The sequence below is a fragment of the Prunus mume genome, linkage group LG3 (genome assembly GCF_029339155.1).
Source record: "Prunus mume cultivar Tortuosa linkage group LG3, ASM2933915v1, whole genome shotgun sequence".
NCBI classification, from domain to species: Eukaryota; Viridiplantae; Streptophyta; class Magnoliopsida; order Rosales; family Rosaceae; genus Prunus; species Prunus mume.
In genome coordinates this window covers 7,042,270-7,066,495 of record NC_142700.1, presented here as the reverse complement: position 1 = coordinate 7,066,495, position 24,226 = coordinate 7,042,270, and the positions used below count along the sequence as shown (strand labels likewise).

General features: G+C 36.1%; 3 protein-coding genes and 1 non-coding gene across 4 annotated transcripts; 2 read left to right on the top strand and 2 right to left on the bottom strand.

The window, feature by feature from the left end:
- Window positions 1-6,963: 6,963 nt before the first annotated feature.
- On the top strand, window positions 6,964-9,367 carry LBD4 (LOB domain-containing protein 4). Its single transcript, XM_089047907.1, has 2 exons — window positions 6,964-7,413; window positions 8,719-9,367. Exons 1-2 carry the CDS (start codon window positions 7,234-7,236, stop codon window positions 9,061-9,063), a joined length of 525 nt encoding a protein of 174 aa, XP_088904033.1. The 5' UTR covers window positions 6,964-7,233; the 3' UTR covers window positions 9,064-9,367.
- Window positions 9,368-11,173: 1,806 nt separating this feature from the next.
- Window positions 11,174-11,255, top strand: TRNAS-AGA (transfer RNA serine (anticodon AGA)). The gene has a single exon. It is a non-coding gene; the product is annotated as a tRNA-Ser (tRNA).
- Window positions 11,256-11,758: 503 nt separating this feature from the next.
- PSAF (photosystem I subunit F) lies at window positions 11,759-12,672 on the bottom strand. The gene has a single exon (XM_008227498.3). It carries the CDS (start codon window positions 12,541-12,543, stop codon window positions 11,854-11,856), a length of 690 nt encoding a protein of 229 aa, XP_008225720.1. The 5' UTR covers window positions 12,544-12,672; the 3' UTR covers window positions 11,759-11,853.
- A 510-nt stretch (window positions 12,673-13,182) lies between these two features.
- LOC103325337 (Vacuolar sorting protein 39) lies at window positions 13,183-23,647 on the bottom strand. The gene is given in 16 exon segments (XM_008227496.3): window positions 13,183-13,948; window positions 14,428-14,598; window positions 14,858-14,947; window positions 15,160-15,271; window positions 15,441-15,509; window positions 16,232-16,287; window positions 16,513-16,801; window positions 17,493-17,541; window positions 18,270-18,342; window positions 18,493-18,765; window positions 19,630-19,771; window positions 19,907-20,103; window positions 20,608-20,883; window positions 21,894-22,058; window positions 22,060-23,084; window positions 23,504-23,647. Coding segments are annotated over 15 exon segments (3,030 nt in total). The 5' UTR covers window positions 23,035-23,084; window positions 23,504-23,647; the 3' UTR covers window positions 13,183-13,855.
- Between the last annotated feature and the right edge of the window lie 579 nt (window positions 23,648-24,226).

Here is a 24,226-nt window from a genome sequence, read left to right as displayed (position 1 = left end):
TAACACTACAGATTATTATTTGTATATATTATGGTGTCGGTTTGATTACCTAATGGTCCCCTAATCACTTTGATTTAGTGGATAATGGGGCATTATTAGACGCAAAAGATTTGCTTAAGCATCAAGGGACTCGCTCTCAATGATATTATATCTTCCAATATAAAAATCTCCCCACCATGTGATCACTAAACATGGGATGTCTGGACTAAAAAAGTTCTTTCAAGCAATGGGAGAGTTTCAATTTCTGCTAATTATTTTTCATCATTATTATATATCATACGTGTTTTTATATATGACTTTGGATGAATGACTAAGATGAAGACATTTCAAGGTCAATGTCATAATGGCCAAAGAAAAAGAAATATAATTACTTGAAAAAAAATATTCGATGAAAAGGTCAGTGTCACCGCGACAATCCTTTGATTTGTTCATGTCAAGCTCCAGGCAGGATCTTCCAACTGTAATCAAGAGAAAATCTTGGTGACATTACTTCACTGTAATTAATTATAATTGTTAAGTATTCTTAAGTATTTTTTATTTATTTTTAAAAGGCAATTATACAACATCACTACCATACTCCACCCCTTTTATTGGTGATGAGAAGATTTAGTTGATAATAAATCTGATTACTTAATTACACTGCTTGTTTGTATACTTTGGAAAAGCATGTGATTCAACCGTAGTGCATGTGTGAGTGCTTAAACTATTTTTCTATTAGTGTAGCCTAGTCGATATACAATTGGATGATCTTATGTGTATTTTCCCACACAAGACATGAACGTTTGGAGTACTTCTGCTCATAAGTGATTTTAGTAAAAACACGCTGAATTCTTTCTGAGAAGGTCAGTCCATAAAAAATCTCAAACATAATTTCGTATGTAAAGCGCGTTTATATATTAACTATATGTCTTGTCCCATGCTGCACGTTAGAATTTCTATACTAGGATGCCTTATATAAATTCACCTTTCTTTTATATATTGCGAATCACTTTAGCCATGCAATTGAAGATAGTCTAGATAGACATGTGAGAAAGTCAAACACTCATTTTGTGCATGAACCTTGGCCGATGAGAAGGACTTCTGCAGAATTAGCTAGACTGCCTTATAAATTAGGTGGGCAAATTAAACATCTTAGGCTATGCACATGTGCTCCCTCCCTCGTCGTTGGAGAGGCACTGGTCCTTTAGGTTTTAAATGTGATAATGGAAAGCATGAAATCCATATAGTGGAAGGTGCTTTTGGGGACAGAAAGTTGATCATTTCTACCAATTTGGGACCCTTTCGCTTTGAAAACACATGCCTTTTTGGGTTTCTAAATTTGAAATTCTTGTTGCTAATTCCCTCCTTTTCTCTATCTATACCAACCCAAATGGTGTCTTTTTTTCCCATCCAAAGATCCCCAACGTGATGTCCAAGTCCAAATGGATGGAGGTTGACCATCTAATGGCTGTCATGTGATCACTGTTTATTGTCTGGAAATATTTTCACCGTTTTGACCAAATAACACCTAATTGCGTGGTCCTCATAGACGGCAGGTAATTGGTTGTTGATTTCTCCACGAGCCAAATGATTGAGACAACCAAACTCACCTGCCAATGGAATACTTGTTTGCTCTCTCATGGCTTATATACGGATAAGATACTTAATACTCATACGGCACGTTATGTATGTATACCAAATATTAGGTAATCATATCTTGCAAAATAATGTATAAGCGCTCTTTCACATAATATTTCATGTTGAATTCTTTTATGTTGTTAGAATTAACGATCTGATAACATAATAGTTCGACAACCGGCTCTATCTGTAAAAAAGAATAAGTAGTAAATTTGAGGTGATTAACTTTTAAACTTAAATGTTGATTCGAAGTCAAAAATTAAAGCAAATAGGGTGGACAAAATTACAGCCGTACGAATTTCATTCTCAAATTGGAGCAGCAGAACATTGTCAAAGCAACCACATGATTAATTAGTAGCATTTACATAGTCATATTTTGAAAATTTACAACAGAACAACCACAATCAGTTCAAGACTTTTCTTGGGCCAGCCATGATTTGTCCTAATAATATGGATTAGACATCAAGAACTCGAGTTTTCGAAGTAAGAAATTTTTTGAGGTTTAGGAATCCAAAAACAACTGATTATTAAGAATTAGTGATGATTTGCACTAGTTTAATTAATTAATTAATTAATTTTTGGATAGAGAATGATTTGCATTATTCAGATGTGCTATCATTAACTCAACAGTCGCTAACATAAGAGAATTTAACATTTGCTAATCCCGTTATTAAACGATTCGAAATTCGGGTTGCAATACGGGTTCGGATTAGGGTAGTGGAGATCCATCTCCCCACAAATTTCAACGACCATTTGACGTAGTGTTTTTTCTTTAACCTTTTCCAATCATATTAGCTAGGGTTTACATAGTGGAGCTCTAATCAGTGTTCTTGAAACATAATCATTGACCAACTGCCAGTAGACCCCCTAGTTGACTGTTAAATAATTATTGAAGCCATAAACTCAAAGATCTTCCCATTGAACACCTCATTATGAGTTAGTTTGTTTCTGGGACCATCTATACGCATGTCCTCCATTGCCTTGCAAACTTTTTTTTGTAAATAAAAATATTGATCTAGGTGTACCTAAAAAAAAGTTCCTGCAAAGAATAATCTTTTTAACGCTGTTATTACTAGAATATATATGATATATGTGGCTTTAATTTTTAGGTGTACTTAAAAAAAACAAACAATAAGACTTCAAATTAGAAGCAGGGATTTCGAACCTCTGCATTTAGGTTCTGTCCATTTATCCGCATTTCGGTAAATCTAAGCCGCTCAACCAATCTAATGACTTAACACACACACAACACTTCATCAAACTTTTAAATCATGTTTTTTTTATATTTTTTTTATTTTCAAAACTAATGTAAACCTTAACCTTAACAGCGTTAAAGTTTAACGTGAGCGTGTTTTTTTTTTTTTTTTTTCTCGTGATTGAGCTTAGTTTATTATGGACTACAACGTGAACAAGAAGAAGAAGAAAAAAAAGGTGATTTTCGTGAATTCAATTTTATCAATTAAAATGTGTACTTTTTTTTGTCTCAAATGCTCTAAAATTCTTAGCGAGCGTGTTTGATTTTTTGGGAAAGATATGGAATTTAAGATGCATGCGAGTCGACTAAGCTGGATATGCTTTTGAAAGAGTCAGAAAAGTAATAAAATGATACCCCAAAAAAAACTTATCACGTGGAAACTCTCACGTGGTTTTAGTCAGCATATGCTTACTAAGTGGCTATAATTTTTTGGTGAATTCCTGAATATTTTCTAAATTAAATTCTTAATGTAATGGGACAAAAGAAATAAAACAAAAGAAAAGAGAGGTGGAGGATGTGCCGACACGACAGTTTCCAATGGTACATGTCTATAATTATGTATACATATATATATATTCTTCTTTTTTCTAAGACGTTTGTCCTTCACTTTTACTAAAGTTTCAATAACATTACAGAAAACATGGTAATGAAACGTATCAACATGTTATCGATATATTATTATCGATAATAAAAGAAAAAGTACTAGAATTCTCGATATATAGGTATATGTAGATTTATATCCTCTAATGAGGTTGACTTGAGTTGTATCATCATGTAGTGTTGGAAGTTGGTTGTTAGTTACAACATGCTCATGTTATCATGCGCACACAACGCAACCCAGACACCACACATGCTCAGCCGCCAACCGCCGCAGTAAACTCTATATGCATGCATGCCTCCCTTGGTGTCCCGATCGAGCCATTAACTTGTCAAACAAAACCACGGAATGATGTCTTACAATGAACAAGAAATTTGCATGCTGTCATAATTTGGGTAAAGATCGCCATCATCTTTATAATCCGTTAAGAGAATTTTCTAATGATTTAACAGCCGTTAATATTTTTTGCTTTTACACTAGGACCTGCTATCTCAGGGACCCAAGTTGAACACGTGGAAATTTTTCCAATTTCAATAGGGACCACCTAACCACAAACCTGACAAAAGAAATGAGAAGATTAATATACAACATGCTAGACCTCGTCATGGACCAAACTTGGACTTTGAATATATATATTTGTCAAATTTTGAATGCACCTAACCAAAACCTAACAAAAAAAACAGGATAATACTAGGCATAATAACGTAATTGACTAAGAGCATCTCCAATCGATGCATAGATAATTAATATTATAATATTATTCAACATCCAAAAATGATATGGAATGAAATGTGTGAGATATTATTTTGACATCCCAAAAGCAAGATGTCAAATGAATATTTTATTATTTTTAAAGATAGTTGGTTGTTACTTTCATTTATTATTTTCCTTTTTATATTTTATTCCTTTTTTATCTTAAATGATTTGACTGTTACAATAATTATTTATTTGACATATCGGGTGAAGTGTAAAATTGTATAAATGTCAAATTGCACATCAGCCATCAAATTTAAATTTGATATTTGGTATTTGACATCTCCCTTGGAGATGCTCTAAGGTGTGCAGTGTCTTTATTTGTTTGGATAATTCATCACATACACTTTCTTTGTCATGAACATTGTCTGGTTTCAATCTAGAGGGGAAAAAATTGTCTGGGGTTATTGCTTCTCATGATTCAATATGATTTACGATTTAACTTCTGTGGTACGATTAATGCAATGATTCAAGTTAATGTGACCATGCCAAGGTTTTCTAGTTTGTAATCATACTGCGTCCCATTGGAATGAGGAGTGGGAGCACTTTGATCCTCTTGCCTTAAGTCAACGGCAATTACTTTTTACTCAAAAATTCACTAGGTTAAAATAAAAACATTCAGCATTTCAATTATTCGGCATATGATTTTTTATTTATTTATTTTTTTTACAACAAGCAGGATTTCATTAATCCATGGGTAAATACAAGAAAAACACACCTCAATTGGAGGTTCTTGCTTACAATAAATCTGGAAAAATTAAAACCATGAAGATAGTGAGTAATAACCATACAAGATCAAACCCAGCTCACTCAGAGTTGATAGAACAACATATTCTGCACTAACAAGAAACCAAAAGTGAAAGGGCCTAACCGCTCAACATCTACTTGGACAAAGAAAGTCACAATACCTCCAAGATCCACATGATCCCACACCCAATAATGAAAGATCACCCATATCTAACAACTCCGCCTCCACAATACAAAGGAACCTTAAAAGCCAGTCCAGAAAAACTAGGGAGAAACAAACCCAACACAAAACTAGGGAGAAACAAAACCCAACACAATTACTCAATTATCGAAATATTGTACCTAGAGATAGAACATATAGAATGAAGTTGTAAAGATAATGACTAAACTATTTGAAGTAGTTTGTAATTTGAACTCATTATTTGTTTGTCACTTCTTTCTCTTAAATAAAAAAAACCACAAAAAAAACTATTAGAGACTCCCAAAATTCTTTGATTTGGACTTAATTATTACGTCCCAATATACTTTTTCTTTTCCCTTTTCTTAAAGACAACGACTGATCCATGGGGCCGAACTGTATCTTCAAAAAGCAGTACATTTGCAATCTATGCTACCCCCATAAACATTTTACAAATAAGTAAAGAAATTAATTTATCTCATAAGTAAGAAGTGCATGCGTCGAAATCAGTTATACTTTGTTGTAATTAGAGCCCACTAATTGATTAGAAAATATGGCAATTACCATTTTGCTAAAATATGGTTTGTGGAAGTTGGGGACCAAAGTGTCACCCTCCAACTTTTTAGAGCGGAGTGCCTAGAAATTTCCCTTCTAACTTTAAAACATCATCTCCATTCTCCATCTCAAAAGAAAAAGACTTTGGAACATTGGATTTTGATTTTGCTTATGCATGCAAATCTGGATTAATCCACCGTCCAAACTCCTAATCCTCTGATATAGCCTTAGTATATTCTTATCCAAGAACTGCTATATAAATTTCATGAAGTCACGATTAATCATATCAACCAGTTGTGCGTATTTGGTTGGGTAATTTCCCTACGGAAGTTGCGTTTAAAATTAATTTTGATATGTATGGTTATAAGATCCGTAGAGGATGTACTTTATAATGTATTTCTCTTTTAGAAGAAAACAACTTTAGTATATTCCAAAATTTCCAAGTGTCCCACCACAAAGTCCATAGGTTCACACCAGCATCTGGTTTTTGGTTTTGCTGCTCTCCATCGCGCTGCACATTTATATACGTCGGAAAGTGGGAAATACAAGGCATATGGTACTGTACATACATTGGATCCTCAACTATATTATATGAGCATAAAATATTTTTCTTCTTCTTATGATTAAGATTTAGAGTTACAGTTGGTGAATAAATAAATTTTGTTCAGCCAATGGCACGCTTCACATTCACACTAGTGGTGATGGTTGACATATGTGTAGACCTCAACGGTACGAAACCAACCATCACTACACACACCAAAAAGCATACTTAATAATTTAAATTTAAATTTTCTTATTATTTTAATTTTTCGAGTTTACTGAGGGTATGTTTGGGATTGTTTTTAACCGTGTTTTCTAACAGTTAAAAGTGTTTCTAGGTCAAAGAAATGCATGTGGTTTTTCAAAAAAAAACCTAAATTTTTAATTAAATTATTGATGTACTTCGAATGAAAGCATTTCTAATTAAAGTGTTTACGAGCATTAGTATTTCCTATATAAGTAAATCCCAACTAGGCTAATAGTCTAATAGGATTAGTACATTATAAAATTAATTAAGCATGTTATAATCTATGTTATCTATATGAGAAAAAAAAATAAGTTTAAAATGGCGCCAAATTATTAGTCATGTCAGGATAGAAGTTTTTGGTCGACCAAAATCTAAAGGAGTTTCAAGTAGAGGACCCACCCCAGATGTAATGCTGCCTAGGCCTCTTCTTGTTTATATATTGCCCACCACCTCCCCACTTCACACCTCCTCATCCTTTTTCTATTTCGGTCTTTCAGCCTTTCACTCTCAGCTCTCTTTCTCTCTCTCTTTCTCTCTTTCTCTCTCTCTGCTTTTTCTTCTTCAACCAAATACTATCTTGCTCTTTGTTTTTGTCTCTCATCAGCTTAGATAGGGGCCTTTGTCTTTTTATTCAAAGGGCAAAGCAAGCAATTGTACCCTACAAAACTAGGACTATCATCAATTGCCCTACAGTTGGGGTTTGTGTGTTTTTGCAGCATACAATTGAAGGGACACGTGGCAGCATGAAGGAGAATGGCAGCAGGAAACAGGGCGCGCCCTCACCCTGCGCAGCATGCAAGCTTCTGAGGAGGAGGTGTGCGCAGGATTGTGTGTTTGCTCCCTATTTTCCTGCTGATGAACCCCAGAAGTTTGCCAATGTTCACAAAGTGTTTGGTGCCAGCAATGTCAACAAGATGTTACAGGTAATTCCTACTCACTTTTTCTCAAATACATGAAAAGGGTAGTTTTGGAAGCAACTTTATAACTTATAGATGACAACAAGAAATGCATATTTGAAGAAACTACACACCTTATGTTACGAGATTGTGAATCTCATCCACACATTTCGGTAAGGATCAACCGACAACGTAGGTATAGGTCTAACAAGGAAACAAAAGAGCATAATTTGCTTCCAAAAACCCTTTTAGTCTTGTGGGAGCGTTCATATTTGTCAATTCGAAGTGTTCATATGGAAAAAGAAGTACTGATAAGTATTATCTAGTTGTTTTGACAACACAGATGCTTGCTATTTGGGTCCAAGATGAGCCAAAATTGCTCAACGGTTAACAAGACATTGAATCTGATAACGGGGTAATAAAGTCAATTTATGGATACGATATATACAACATTAGTTCTCACCAAGTCACCTTTTTCACTTTCCATTGGGAAGAAAGAAAAATCTATTTTGTATTTTTGTACAAACTTCTTCTAAGGCTGTTTTCTTCATCACGTGAAGTTGTTTCTTGCGTCTTATTATTTTATTCTATGTAAAAATAAATAATAAATAAACCAAAAATATTTTATTTGGGCACTACTTTTCTCATTTGGTCCATAAAATGTGATAAAGAAAAGATACCAAAATCCAAGATAAACAAAAGAAAGCTTCTTCTCCCTTTTTCTTCTTTTTGGTTTTTCGTTTTCTGTTTTGGGGTTCCATTCTTTTTCCTTTTTCGAAAAATACTCTGAAATGGGAGAAACACTTAGTTATAACGGAAATAACACGATTTTATTATCTCTGGTCAATAATGTTATGTCATATGAAAGTGTTGTCACGTATATCATAGCGTTATTGACTGGAGATAGCAAAATAGTGATATCTCCGTTTCATAAAAGTCTTTCTTCTCAAATAGCACTATTACCTAGTAGTGTGTTTTTGAAACAAAACTATTACTGTAGCAAATTGTCCTTGTATATATATGTTGTCGATTGTGACATTACATCGATACCAAATAGTCTACGTATTGTCAATTTACTTCAGTACTAGTGTTAGTAGGACATGATGCCTCAACAAATAAAGTAACAGACCTTAATTTGAGACCATAAAATTTTGTTCAACCAAAATGAAAAAGCATGATTAAGGTCCAGAAAAGAACATAGAGTGATGTGATCATTACATTGACCCAACTTTGTAGGACCTATGGCCTTTAATTTGGCACTTGGGTTCAGACCAATATTGCAAAATTTTGGAGCCATGGCTAAGACCAAGCTAAACTTTGTGACACTTGCAGGAGCTGCCAGAGCACCAGCGTGGAGATGCAGTCAGCAGCATGGTGTATGAAGCAAATGCCAGGGTTCGAGACCCAGTTTATGGGTGCGTAGGGGCAATTTCGTCTTTGCAGCAACAAATTGATTTGCTCCAGACCCAACTGGCTCTGGCTCAGGCGGAGGTGGTGCACCTTAGGGTTAGGCAGACTGCATCTTTCTCCAACCATGGGCTGAGCCCGGCTAGCCCAAGTAACAGCGGCTCGCCGTCTTCCAAGTTCATGGGCTCTCAAACCCGGCCCATTTTCGACATGGATATGATGGTGGACCATACCAGCTTGGGACTGGGAGAGTCCATGTGGTCATGCTAAGCTTAATTATTTTCTAATGTCTACTACATCTAGAGTAATTAATTTTGGTAATCATGTTTAATTTTGCTTTGATACTTATGTAATCCTTACTAATACACTGAGGTAAATGTAAGTGACGGTAATGACAGCAATGCGGTGGCGGGCAACGGAAATGGTGACCGGCGCGATTCGCCCGCTTGGGTATGAGAGGGGGGTTTTGTTTTTGTTCTTCTTCTTTCTAATTAATAACTAGATTGTAAATATTAATTTAACTTTCATCTATTGGGTAATCATATATTTGCTTGTGGGACTTTTTCTTTCTGAATTGGATCAAAGTGAGTTGATGACTTTGGCCATCCACCAAACCTATTTATAGTTTGGGGAGTAGAGTTGGGCACAAAAATTTGAAAGAAGATTGTATTAGTTTGAAGATTGTGGATCATAGTAAATGTAAGGGATGGCTATATCTATTGGCATGAAGATGTTTGGTGAGCTATTTTTGTCTAAATATATTGTTTCGTTTCTCATACGCAAGGAGTCATTTCTTTTTACAAACGGATTAGGGTATGATACATTTGAAAAATAATTTATTAAAAATAAAGTCTTTGAACACATGTCAAATCGTGATTAGTTTGGAAAATGAAATTACCCTTTACATATTTTCCATATTTTATCAATCGTTAATTTCCTAATTTGGAAGAAGACTTTGGTCTGTTTCTGAATTGCATACATGCTTTATTTGGGGTCCAATGGGAGGGGCTTGCTTTTTTCCAATGGCTTGCTTGATGGGATTGAGGTCTTGTCTAAGAATTCCCTTTCGACAAGTGAACAAAATAATCCAATGGACCACATTTAACCAGCATTTGCATGCCTTCGCCGAAAGAAGATGTCTACGTGTAAAACATATTATCCATTTCTTCTTTGCTAATCCATCATATTAGCAAGTCATTGGACACAAATGCTTTATGTAATTACATACACCAATGGTCTCGTATGAGGCTCATGAACATTATGGTGAAATGATTTCCAAATGAGGTATATTAGTTACATTCGTATATGAATAGATTTTTTTTACAGAAAATTATATACTGCGAGTAGTGATTTTTAGGGGTTGGAATGTAAAATTTATTTGTTTTTTGAGTTACAACGATATTCTATTCTAAGGAGAGGGGGAAAGTTTCGAACCCAGACCAATTGAGTGATAAGAGAAAGGGCCAACTACTAGGCCACTTCACATACTTTGGAACGTACAATTTATATGTGCACAAATGAAAATATATAAATATGGGGCATTTTAGTGCACGGGTCCTTTTAGGAATCGGGGAAGTATTGAATCAGTATGGAAAGAATTATTTTCATTAAGTTGTTTACTAAACATATGGAATTAGTAAAGGAATGGGGTTGATTGCCATTGTTATTGTTTATTAATTTTCATGAATCAGAATCCAAATTAATTTGATTACTAAAATGCCCTGCATATTTTCACCACAGCACATGTGTAATTTTCAAATTGGTTAAGGAGACCAAACTAATCATGCAGCAAACTAGTAAGGCGGTGTAAATATGAGGAATCAATATGCTGAACAAGATGAACATCAAGATCCCAGTTCAATGATAATGTTAATAACACATTTGTCCATTTCAAATGAAAAAATAAACTCCAATAACACCTTGGAGCGTATTTGAACTTCTTCTTGGCTTGAGTTTTTATTTTTTTAGGGTTTGAGGTGTTTTGGAATTAAGGTAAAGTGGTAAGGGTATTTTTGAAAGTTAATAAGAGAAAACAAGAATGAGAATCGTATTGACTACCCCCTCTTAGTTGATCAAATACCTAGTTTTGAGGGAATGTGATTACGGATTTTGAGGTAGGGCCCACATATTTTTTCATTACTGATTGCAAGTAAACACATGAGAAGTTAAGAATGGAAATCATTCCATTTCCTCCCATATCTATTACTGATATGTAAACATGCCCTTAGTGTCTAGATAAGTGTGAGTGAGCAAAATAGGGATGAATTTGTAACACTTATTATTTGGTGTGTATGAGAGGTGAAATGTTACGGAAGCAGTGGGAATAAAAGATTAGAAGTTCCCAATAGATAATAAAACATGAAGGGCAATGTTCATCGGGGTGGTCGTGCCGGAGTGGTTATCGGGCATGACTAGAAATCATGTGGGCTTTGCCCGCGCAGGTTCGAATCCTGCCGACCACGTTTTTTTTTTCGTTTGGTCAAAAGAAGAAAACACTATTATAAATTCTTTTTTTTTATTTGGTTCTCTTCAATGTGTTTATAGCACTTTTTGGGCTTCTACAAGTTGGGTTCTTGTTGGGTCATATATTGTTCCGATTTCATTGCCCAATTGTTGCGGCTTTAAGGTTGGCAATTTGCTTATAACTGGGACTCGCAAAGTTCTTTGCTTTTAACATCTATGTCCATGTAATATTGTACCATATTTTGGATCATCAATGAAGTTTTAGACCCCAAAAAGAGAACTTCTTGATTGTATAAATTCGATTTCTTCATGGTGATTGGAATTTGGAAGCCACTTTAAACCATAAATTTAAAGTGACACATGAACACACGCATCCTAACTCCTAGGCTCGATTCTCCTATCTCCCAATATCGCTTATAAAATAATAAAAAAGTTACACGACATGAACACCATATGACCGTAAAGTGTTCGGTACCACAACTAGGTCTGTTAAGCGGATCAGTTTGAAACACAAGCATTTGGTACATATAATAATTCCAAGTAAAATTTTACAAATTATACAAGAAATTCAGAACAAATAAAAGCCAACCCAAAAGCTTAAACGTCCTTGGCAATAAGTTCACCGTTCACGAGCTCTCTGTAAGCAGCCACAGGCCAGATGAAGCCTCTGAAAACCAAGCTAGTGGCCAAAGGCACATCAATGATGATCTCCTTCTGCGTTGGCTTCTTGTCATCCCTGATGGCAATCAAGTAGCTCCTGCCAACCCACCCAATCCACCCAGCAATGTACAGGAACAGAATGCCGGGGGTGATAAACTCACCCCAATGCCTCTGGTCACCGCTGACAATCAAATGGGGAAGCCCATCAGAGCCACAGAGCAAACCCTGCTTGCCATAGTTGGCAAACCTCCTCTGAGTCTTCTCAATGGTGGCGTTGATGGCCAGGGCTGGTGCACTGTCAGGTGCATAGAGCTTCAGTGAAGACTCAAGCTTCTTGATCTGCTGCTTCTCACGTTTGGCAAACTGCTTGGAGTCTTTGCATGGGGTGAGGCCTGAGATGTCTGCAACTGCAGGCATGGGAGCTGAGCCCAGGAGGATGGAGGACAGGGCAAGTGCAGCAGAGAAAGCCTGCATTGGTGATGCAGTGGATATTTTCTCTGGGGTAGGGTTTGGAGTTTGAGAGGCTGAGCAGAAGACCATGGTCCTTGGCAGTTTTGTGGCCAATGGGGAGCTGAGTTTTGGCTTCAACATGGGTTTTGAGAGGTTTGTGGGAATTGTTAGAGACATTTTTTTTTCTGTTTTTTTTTTCCTCTCTTTTTTTTCTTCGGGTTTTGGGATTGTGATGAGGCGCAGAGAGGAAGGAGAAGATCTGGAGGGGAGAGTGTGGAGGGCAGGTTTTTAGATTCTTGGAGGAGATATTGGTGGTGTAGGAGAGAAGAGGGAGAGTGGATAAGGGGGAGGGAGTAAGGAGGCTGAGTTGGATGATTGTTATTGGTTGTGGGTTGATTAAGATTTTCTCTCAATCTATCCTACCAGAAAAGCCATCTGCAGATAATGAGAAAGTCTACCATGACATGTGGGTATTGTGTGCTTTCCATTAACTTTAAAAAAAATGAAAATTTTTACCCTTTTTGTCCTTCCTAATCTTCAAATTCAAGAACATGTGCATTCCCTATTATCCCAAGAAAAGAAAGTTTACTATTATCTTTAGCACTGCTAATTTATGTTCAATAAAAACATTTTTTATTATATATTTTGTGGCAATATAAACAAGCTTTCTTTCTTTCTTCAATATTTATTACTAATTCGACGAGGCCAAACATCATAAAACAACTTAAAATTTGGAAACACAGCCTACGTATTAAACTCCACCATTATTATGATGGTGTCTTGGAAATTCTGTGTTGAGTTATTTGTACACTGTACTTTGGAACACGTAAAAAAAATTTGACGAATTTTTTTGAAAATAACAACATTGTTAACCTGTGGCAGATAAGATCTCAATGACCTTATGACAGTTATCGGGTAGCCAGGAAGTTTATGTTCTGACTACATACATGACTGCAATGCAGCATCCCAACACCTCAACTCAAATTATACAGTATCTAAGAAACATTTGTCGATTTTAACTTGGACTCTTGAAAACTCAGTATTATTACTGGCCCTGGCTGTAAGGTGCCATAGAGCAGGAAATCGCTAGTCACATCTCAAACTTCTACGCCTGCATGTTTCTCTAGAGCTTCATCGGGTCACAAATGAATCGGTAACCAAGATATGGTGCTTGAAGTTTCTTTCCCATGACAAAGGTGGGCTTGCTAATGATCAAAAAACTGCACAAGAAACGCTTGTATTCCGTGTAAAGATCATAAATCTCGCCACATGGAGCTTCTTTGGTCGAATGATTACAAACTTGGGACCCGAGTCCAATATAAAGATGGAAAAATCTCGACTCCCAGAACTTCAGCAATACACTTCATGATAACTTTTGGATTTGTCAAAAACCTGAAATCTGAGCCTCAAGGAAAATCCATAGAGCATAAACTCAAAGGCAGCCCAGCCCCAAATCTTCAATTTCATTTATCACACAAACTCTTTTGGATTATCGGGTCACAAGCCAACCTGGTTTTACTAGGACATCTTGCTTAAAGTTGCGACCAGTGACTGAAGTTGACTCACCCTGACGACGGAAACACTGCACAAGGAAGGAAGTAAATTTTGAAAATTCTGTGTTTAGCCATGAACAAGTAATATGGATAACTATAAGAACTAGATGTGCTCAAGACTTTTGTACTAAAGCAGAATGTTTGAATACTGGAAGGTTGCATAACACTTCCAAAGATCATATTGCATGTAGCAGGTCACTGAACTGGTTTGCCTTAATTTCCCTTGCTCAATATTGTATGAACACGTGCAAAACAATTCTCATAACTTAAAGAGTATTCTCTGAGGCCTGGGTAAAATTTTTTGAATCATGTGATTGATCAAAACAACAGTCCCTACTCCCAAAAGTGCATGTGCTTCCCAGTGTCTCAACAGTGAACCACATGAGACATCTTAGTAATGCTATAACAGTACAATAACAGTTTTATTCTGCAAAGCTTAGGAAAGGGGGACTATTGAGATTCAATAAAATCATCCTCATTACATGATTAAAAAGTCAGAATCACCAACCTTGTAACAGACTACGGTGTCATCTGGGTACATAGCAAAAAGTTTAGTTCCAAGCCGTGCATGACAAGAATCACAAAGGCTTTCATCATTGATCTGCACATGCCTCGACTTTTCCTCCAATATTGCTAAACTTGCATCAGTATCCAGAGCACGGGACAGATTATGCACAATCTGAAAAAGCAATCAAGTATCAGCTCAATAGGGGATGAAAAGCACGAAAACATGGAAGAGGCTTCATGCAAGAGACTGATTTGAGTAAAACAGATATCTAAAGATAGCTTGCCCAGCAATCACAATAAAAAATTAGAATGACTAATTCAATTATCATATTATGGAGGAAAATAAATGAATACTGCAAAGCAAATGAATGAATTTTTTTTTGACCTTATAGCTTAATGACAAGAACCTGAAACACAAGCAAAAAACTTACACGTCCTTGACGGTAATGATGAAGCCGAGCTCTCAACATTCTTAATATAGTTTCAGAGGCAAGTTGAAGGGGCATATCAGGGGACAATCTCTGCAACATTAACCAGAAATTTTGTACAGAACATGAGAAACATGATGTTTCAAACATCAAATATTTGGCAGAGTCCTCAACAACAGAATTCAGCTATTAACAAAAGCAACTAAAGAAGTGTATGTGCATCCGTGAGACCTTCCATTTTCTCTTCTCACCTCCAAATTCCCAAAAATCTGAGGGAGAGAGAGAGAGAGAGAGAGTCTTTATACCTCTAAAACTTGCAAAGGATCCAATGATTCACCATGATTGTGAAGTAGTCGTACAGCTGCTTTAAACATAGGCTCTTTACCATCTTGTGGATCCAGATACATATCAAGTAACCTGAGTTTCACAGCACAAACAAGGAAAATCCAGAAGCAATTTTAGATACATCAGAGGCATACTTCACATTTGTGTGCTTGCATGTGTTTATGTGTTTTTGTGTGCTTGTTCGTGCACATGTGGGGGAGAGAGAGAGAGAGAGAGAGAGAGAGAGAGAGAGAGAACCAACTGCATATAGACATCTGGCCTCCCAATCTCAGCACAATATTGCTCAGCAGCTTCACTGTTTTCCAGCTTCCTAAAAAGCCATTGTATATTAGTTCGCAGAACTTTGCACCAATTCGGTTTTCATCTATAAAACAATTATTTCTTCAAATTTCAGCTCATGCCACTGAATCCCATGTATTTGGGATTAAACTACAGTTACTACTACGTTCCAATATGCCTTGAAGTGTAATAAACCATTCTATTATCTAACCTAATTTAAACCATAAAACTAGCAGAAAGAACAGAAACCTCTAAGCGAGAACATAGATCAGCACTTCCCAACTTACTATTAAACCCCATAACTGAAGCATATTGGACACCACAGAAGGTGGTAGACAATATAATGGAGAGAGAGAGAGAGAGAGAGAGAGAGAGCCAAAAGCTAATCACTTATATGCTATCTGAAAAAATATCTTAATATTTCTCAATACAATTTTATGTGCTATAATATAAGCTCTTACCATTATTACTAGTCATAAACCTCACGTGATTCAAGAAATTGCTAAACGCATAACTTTTCATACTTCAGAAAAGATGATATAGAAATTTATGAAATGCACAAAAGAAACACCATTGTCAAGGTAACAATGAAATTTATCATTGTTTTCTATTTCTTGAAAAAAAGAGGGATGGTGGACATTCACATACAAACAAGAAGCCTCAACTTGTGCCAAATTAATGTGAAATGATAACCACATGAGGTGGCATAGGATATATTGTTGCGAATATTTTAGAAAGGAAGATGAAACTTACAAGGCCAAAATTTGGAGCACCAATGCCTCTTGCCCTAGTTTTTTATAAAGAATAGCCTGTGGAATAATCCAGAATCAGAGACTAGCAGTAGCAGTATCAAACAAGAAGAAAATCATTTTGGCACTACAAATTATCAATGCCATCCATGAGTGACCAACAGCTAAAAAAGCAAGCTTAATAATTAACTTGTCCAAGGCCTCAGAGTACATAATCATCATATTCAGCTAGCCATGGTTGAGAAGCAGAATTCAAGACAAGGTCCAAAATAAGTAACGACAAACCTTCTCTGACCACAATTCTGATCCCTCAATCAAGTCAAGAACCTCCTCTGGGTCATACAAGTCGGAAGCCTCTAAAAATATCTGCAGTCTTTCCCGAACAGGACTTTGAAAGATCAAACTTGTCCTATGATCAGAAATGTTTGTCTCTTCTATTCTTCCAGGATCAAGGTTTTGAGAAGCAATTTCTGCTTGAAAAGCTTCAATTGCTGACTTGGCCAGTGAGAGAGCATATAATGTGTGGAACTGACTGTCATACGATTCTTGGTCTTCAATTAACCACTGAAGGTACCTGTGCAGATAAAGAGGTTAAAATCAAATCTGTGCAGTGAGGATCAATTCACATAAGGAAGAACTTTTCTTTTCTTTTTGAAAGTAACAAGTGCAAGTAAGAAAAAGCAAATAAAGAATATGACAAATGCATTTGATAAAATAAATGACACCGCTGGAAATGAGATAAAAGAATAGCACTTTGACGAAAATATTGCACAGGTAGTTTATCATGGTTACCTTGCATTGTAAGTTATAATGGTAACTATATGATTCCACTTTGTGCTCTTACAAACTGTGGCTAACACCATGAAACCAAACTCAATAAAGCCACAGAATTTTAAAGATTATTCCAAAAAAAAAACTATGGCAAAGTATGAAATGCCAGTTATTTACAGCTCTTTTTGCTGGAAGAGCTCAAATATAATGCAAAACTGGACAACCAGGGAATCAGTTTCATTCCCTGGCCAAAGAAGTAATTCTCAGAAACTGTAGGCCAAACAAAAGAGATTTTCTGACTTCAGATGGACACAATTTCATTTACTTCCAAATGGTTATAGTGAAAAAATCTTTGGTACAGGAGGTTAAATAAACAGTACAATGACCTCAAATCCCCAACTGCATACATGTTGACACTATATGACTTTCTACCATCATCTAAACTCTCTCAATTACATGGGGAAGATGTAGTGCAGTCCCGGTTATTGACATACCTTTGGAAAATTTCTACCTTCTTTGGATCAATAGCTGCAATAACTTCATCTGGAATAAAAAGAGTGAACAATATTGAAGGATCAACCACAGAAACAATTTTTTTCAAATAAATAAAAACAGGTTTATGCATGATCAATAACCATTGATGCCATACAGACAACAAAACAACATGTTAACACAAAAGTCTATGATGTTTTCTTATAAAAACAAATTTCAAAAAGCTCATATAACGAAAATTTAATAAAAATAGAGAAATTTTCTGGTGCCTTGCTTCATAGAGATGCTCAAAATGAATGCATAGATGAGCGCATTCTGGCTCAATTGACGGGTGGAGAGACATAAAGGTGTAAACCTCTTATAAATCACTCCCTTAACAACTGGATAATTTCCTTGTGCTTTGGTGCCATTTAGGTCAATTTAAAATTTCCATTTTTTTTCTTCATAATCTGTTATTACTAAGATACTTTTCCTTGGTGGCATTCAATAAAAGTTGCAAACATAATTATAATTGACAATGAATTGTCAAACCAAAATGCAAATGAATACTAAAATTCTGAATTGAACTTGATGGAAACTGAAATAGTTCATTTTTTTTATATCAGGAAAAAAAAAAAAAAAAAAAAAAAGAAGAAGAAGATTTTATTAAGAATAAGATGAAACATGGATACAAGTACTCTGTAGGAACTATTCATAAGAAAATTTACACAAGTAGCAACTTCAGGTATGCGTAACTATGAAGTCAAAACCACATTCATCAGGGTATGAACAAATCCCACCTGGTGGAAGTTGATTCACTCTTTTCTCTGATGTTAAAACCTGAACTGCAAAAACCTGATTGATGTCTGCAACCTAACAAGACCAACCAGCTCCTTATTAAACATTGGACTTGCGAAGCACAACACCTTTAACTTTCTCTAAAATAGTCAAAATTGTGAAACTACAACAAGACAAACCATCCAAGATAGAGTAGAAACAACACTGCAGATAATTAACACATACCCATCCAAGATGTTGTAGAACAAGCCCTGGATCAGAAGACTCCTCAAGAAGCTTTGATGCCTCAGCTGCAGCAGTCTCCTTACCAGAGACAATATTTGTACCACCATCCTGTGAGCCACTCTCCATGACGGGGTCTTTCCAAAGGCCAGATGAATAATGTCTTGCCAAGATGCGCCAGATACCAAGAGCCTTCGAGCTCATTCCTTTACTTGCATATAGGAAGGCAAGTGTACGTAAATGCCCAGAGTCATCTAGCAAAGTTTCCAACTCCTCCTGCACCGCCCATGCAAGTTCTACAGTCATCCCTCAAGCAGGCTCCAGACAATGGCCTCTGTTTTGCAATGCATTGGAATGCTAAGATTGTTTACCAACATCTTCACAGTGCATTGTCTTGAGGCCTATAAAGTTTGTTGCTTTTGATTCCAAAACTAAACATAAATTTAATGTCACCAAATCCAGGACATGTGCATGGTTCTTACAATTGCTACCATCATTTGGTGCCCTTTCTGGCTGGTTAAAATCCCAAAACCGTGTCTTAGAAATTAAATACAGACGGAATCTCAACCCGGCCCCCTACAATATGAAAATGAAACTTTTCTATAGTCCAATTTGAGGGAAAATTTATGTTGATTTCATCTTAGCTTTTCTTTCAACTACAGTAACCATCAATCTCCTTTTCTTATCCTAAGAATCACTACTTCATTTTCTCTGATTTACACACTGGTACAATTAAAAAAAGCAGACATCCTGAAGTGGATGAAGGGTCTACAATGACAACACTAGTTTTTCTTATGATTCAAATAACAGTTAATATACTCAATAGTTCTCAAAACACCATCTGATAACCTTTTTCCATCCATTTCCTTTGGTACTAAACCAAAACCAAATCTTTGGCACTAGATCATATATCATCTTCTTTTTTGTTTTTTAATTTTTCTAAATTCTAAGTAGTCGTGTACGACATGAACCATTCATATTCACAGGTTCCTTCTAGGAAGAAGACTAGAAGTACTGGAGGAGGAAACAGGAACTCCCCGATTAGGAAAGTTGTAAAAGTACAAATCCTTGGGCATGCTAAACGAACATATCAGAGGCAATAGCAACGGTGAAAAAAAAAACACAAATAAGAACACATACCACAATGCAAGAATTTGCTGATGATGCCAGCTTCTCCATGTCATAGACATTATTTAAAGCTCTATAGAGGTACATTAATAGAGTGTCAACTCCCTCCTTCACTGATGGAGTCAACTCTTTCTCACGAGAAACCTCCAAATACCTGTAGCAAGAATGTGCATACAAGAAGATATTATGATCCAAATGCTAGTTGCCAAAAAAATCAAATTCTGGATAAAAAATGCAACAGAAATTAAGAGGAAAAACATTTGGCGAATAACCAGTGGTATGCAGTCACCTAGTAATTGATTTGATGGCAGACTCCAACAAATTATCTCTACTTGGCGGATTCAGGAGAAATGCATCATCTACCACAGTTTCCACACCTGCTTTCCTGAGAAATATTGCCCTTTGGATTGCCAACAACCCGTCATCTACAACATCTTCCAGAGGCGCAGGGGGAGGATGCAAACCCCAATAGCGGTTTCTAGGAACCTAAAAACACAAGTTCTATGCTATGGTTACAACATTCAGAAGGCTTACTAACACAATAGTCTGCACCAACATTCAAATTATTTGAGAGAGTATTTTCAGTGACTACTACAAAAGCACAAAATAGTTCTTTCATAGTTGTTCGCATTCACACTGTAGTATTCATTGTTACATAAAACATATAAATGGTAAATTAAGTATCATCTCCATTTTTCCACCGAACCACACATTGGCTTTTTCTGGCAATTTAACATTCCCAACAAAATGCAACGAGAATTTTAACCTTGATGTTCTAATGAGTATCACAGTCCACGTCCTTAATTGCTTACAATGCATTTTTTTGGGCAGTTATCTTCTAAAGGAAGCAAGTTTATTATGCAATCAATGAGCTTTAGAGCAAGCCAGACTCTCCTCTCCTTTTCTATTAAGGTAGAGACACTATAGGTGACTATAGGAAGGCAGTATACATGAGATGAATACCCTAATTATGAGCACAAAAGACCATACCAGTAGTGACCATCGATTTGGATCTCTCATTATGAATGGAAATACTTCAGAAGGCTGCATGGCCTCAGACTGCAAAAAGTGATTCACTGCTTCCTCAAAATGCAAGTCGAAAAGCAAGAGAAAGCCCACTTGAGCATGAACAAACGAGAGCATATCCTTTGATAATTCACCCTCACACTCAAGCTCCTCCACCAAGGAGATGGCTTCCTTGAAGTTTTTTTTTCTCAATAGATCTTTAATCTGTTCTTCAGAAGGTAATTTCCGAAAGCAAACAACCTAGAAATTTGCAACATGGAAAGGACATATAAGAAAACTATGAAAACCAATCAAGCAACCATAGAAAGCATATGCATCACTGTCAACTCTTAAAGGTTAATACTTGATCGATCAATTCTCAAACAAAACAGCACAAGCTGCAGTGACAACTGTGTTCACGTGGAAAGCTTAAAGTTTATGAGCTCTAGACCTATATAAACATTTTCAGGTAAAACGTACTTAAAGTATTTTGCAAAAACATGTTTATGATTATAAACACGCAAATCACTCAAGTATGACCAAATATACAGATACTATAACTTTAATGAGTCTATTTGGCTTTAATCAAATTCAGGAGCAAAATTTCTCAGCAACAGACTAGACAATTGAAACTTGCAGGTTTTTTGCTATCTTAGTCTATAGAAATTATAAATGTATAACAAATCCATAGAATATATATATATATATATATATTTTAACAAAAGCTAAAACAGGATGCAATCATGTTCCCCCCAGTCATATGTCAGACACAACAGTAAAATAACTGGCAATAATTGATCATAAGGAAACTCATACTTCCTATAACCCATTCCTCACGAGTGTATTTCCATACAACATGCTAGATAAAAAGCACTTTAATGAAGGGAACTTCAAGGAATCACTCAACAACACAATTCCTTTTTTTTGTCCCCAGTTCCGAAAAATTTGTTTATAATCTCCTCATATGAAAACCCTTGCACACTGAGTACAATCATCAAACTGATCTTAGCTTAAATGAAAAATTAACTGTAAAGTTAACCATATAAATTAAGAAACTATTAACATGCGAATTTATACTTCCACTTCCTCTTATACTCATAAATGCAATTTATCGTTCATTCCAATTGATAAATACAGCACTGGTGTAAAAGAAAAGAGTATACAAACTAAAAACAGAAACATAGAAAGAAAAAAAGGGAAAAAGTTGTACATGTCTGTAATGAAGCTGCAAAAAGTATAAATGAATCATTGGATCAAATACTTTTCCATACCTTGGTGGGTGTTGCAACAACGACAAGATTTCCCGTTCTATCTTCCTCATCTGCAACAACGCATGGCCCTCCTACCCCTTCGCCACCAAAAGTGACCATCTGAATACAAGTACCAGTTTTCTTATGGTACAATTCCAGCTTTCCATCCCTTGCAACAACCACATACGAAGATTATCTCCCCAATAGAATCTGGGTTACTATGGAACACCAAGCTACCACCAACTGGCTGCCCATGTGCATTAGCTATGATGCCAACATTGTCCACCAACAAAAGCAAATTCCATTCTTTACACAACAATTTAAGTCGTGGCAGACTAGAACCATCAGGTAATGAAAATATTACACCACTTTGTCCCGTAACACATGAAAACAAACTATATCCATTAACCGTACTGACAATTATCGAATCATTGAGCCATACCATGGCCATAACCCCATCAATACACTGAATTTCTTTCAGAATTACAAAAGACCCATCATCAATGTCTTGGTCACTTTTACCTAATCTATTAATCAAAACAAGCTCTATCAATACCAATCTTTTTCCAATCACGACTGAGAAAACATGATTGTCTACACGCTGCTGCACTGTTTCTTTCATTTTCAAGCCATTTGCTCTGATCCCACTTCCCAACTTTTGCAAAAATCGCTGACTTGTGCTCGTATACTCTGACGAACTGCTAAGAGCTGACAAATTCGAACACTCTGATTCACTGCTTCGCAACCTCCTCGTGATAACAGAAATTCCTCTCAAGAAACTCAATCTCTTCACAGGCTGCAAGAGAAGTGAATCAACCGTAAACAAAAACCCACCCAAAAGCACCAAAAGCTTCCCAATGTCACCAAATACTTGTATAGACTCCACTGAGGAATTTCCGACCACAACTTTTCGCAAAAGAGAAATGTTCTGCAGGACTGAAGGGCTGTTGGAACGATCAGACCGGGTTTCATCATTGGGATTGCCAGGGTTTACAGAGAATAAAAATAGGGCTCCAAACTGAGTCCCAATGTAAATTAGACACTGGGAGTCAGAGACCGTGTAGATAGCGAGGGATGTAACTTGTGCACGAGAGTGGTCAGAGAGGTTGAAGAATGACAGTGGTTCTAGAACAGTCCGAGCACTAAGTTCGGGCTTGGCCATGGATCAAAAGACTAGTGCTTGAAGGTGAGCACCATAAGATACAAGACACCCTGAAATTGCAAGTAACTAAACACTAATCACAAAGGCTGAGCACTATAATTCTTAGAGCTGTATACCATAAAATAAAATAAAAAGGTAGTATACTATAACTCGAATCATTAGAGCAATCCCAGGTTGAAACTAGACTGAATTGCACAGATAAATAACAATCCGCATTGTTCAATCTTTTTTTCCTTGCCCAACATTATCTCAGACACAAAGAAGAAGAAATATTCTTGTGCAAATTCAATCCCTCGTGCCTTGAAATAATACCCCCCCAATTCCCTACAATGTAAAATACCTAAACCCATGAAAAAAAAAAAGTGCTACTTTTTCCTTTCACACAATAATTAATCATTTTGCAGATCGAATTGAATTTCTAACAAAAAGAGCAAAAAAAAGATGAAATCTTTTGACAGAATATTCATACTTGGGAAGGTATACGTAGATCGCAGGAATTCGACAGAGCAAGGCGAAACTTGCAGAAGCTTCGATGGTGGGAAATGCCAAACTGTTTTACGAGCTTGAGACTTTTCACACCTACCAGTAGCATCACCAAAAACGTCAAAGGCTCTCTCTCTCTCTTATATTTTATTTTTCTAACGTTAATTCCTATAGGCTATATTTCCTCCCACGCCTTCTTTTTTTTTTCTTCTTTCCTTTTTTCTCTTTTAATTCGAACATGAGCTTTCCGTTGCAAATTTGGAAGTGGTGGTGGTGCGGTGATGTTAATTTTTGGCCAAATTTCTTGTAATTTGTTTCCGATTAAAATTAGGTGGAAATTATATTACTGCCAAGTCAATTCGCTTTCTTATTTCATTTTCGGATTCATTTGGTTTCAATTTCAGCAATCATTCCCTTGTAAATGGTTGCAATAGAGTCCAAAATCATGATTTTGAACTCAATTGCAATAGCTTATAAATTGTTCAGAAATCAGTTTAAATTTTTGAAATTACCACCATCTTACAGGGAAAAAAAAAATGTAATTTGACTTTAAATTATCTATAATCAAATTTTCAACTTTGTTTTGTGCTAATATGTCTTTAGATTATGTACCCCTTTGCATACTTGAGGCTCCCCCTTCCTTTAATCAAAACAATTGCTCTTTTGTGATTACATTTCACTCTCAACTGCTTGCCTTATTTTCACCACT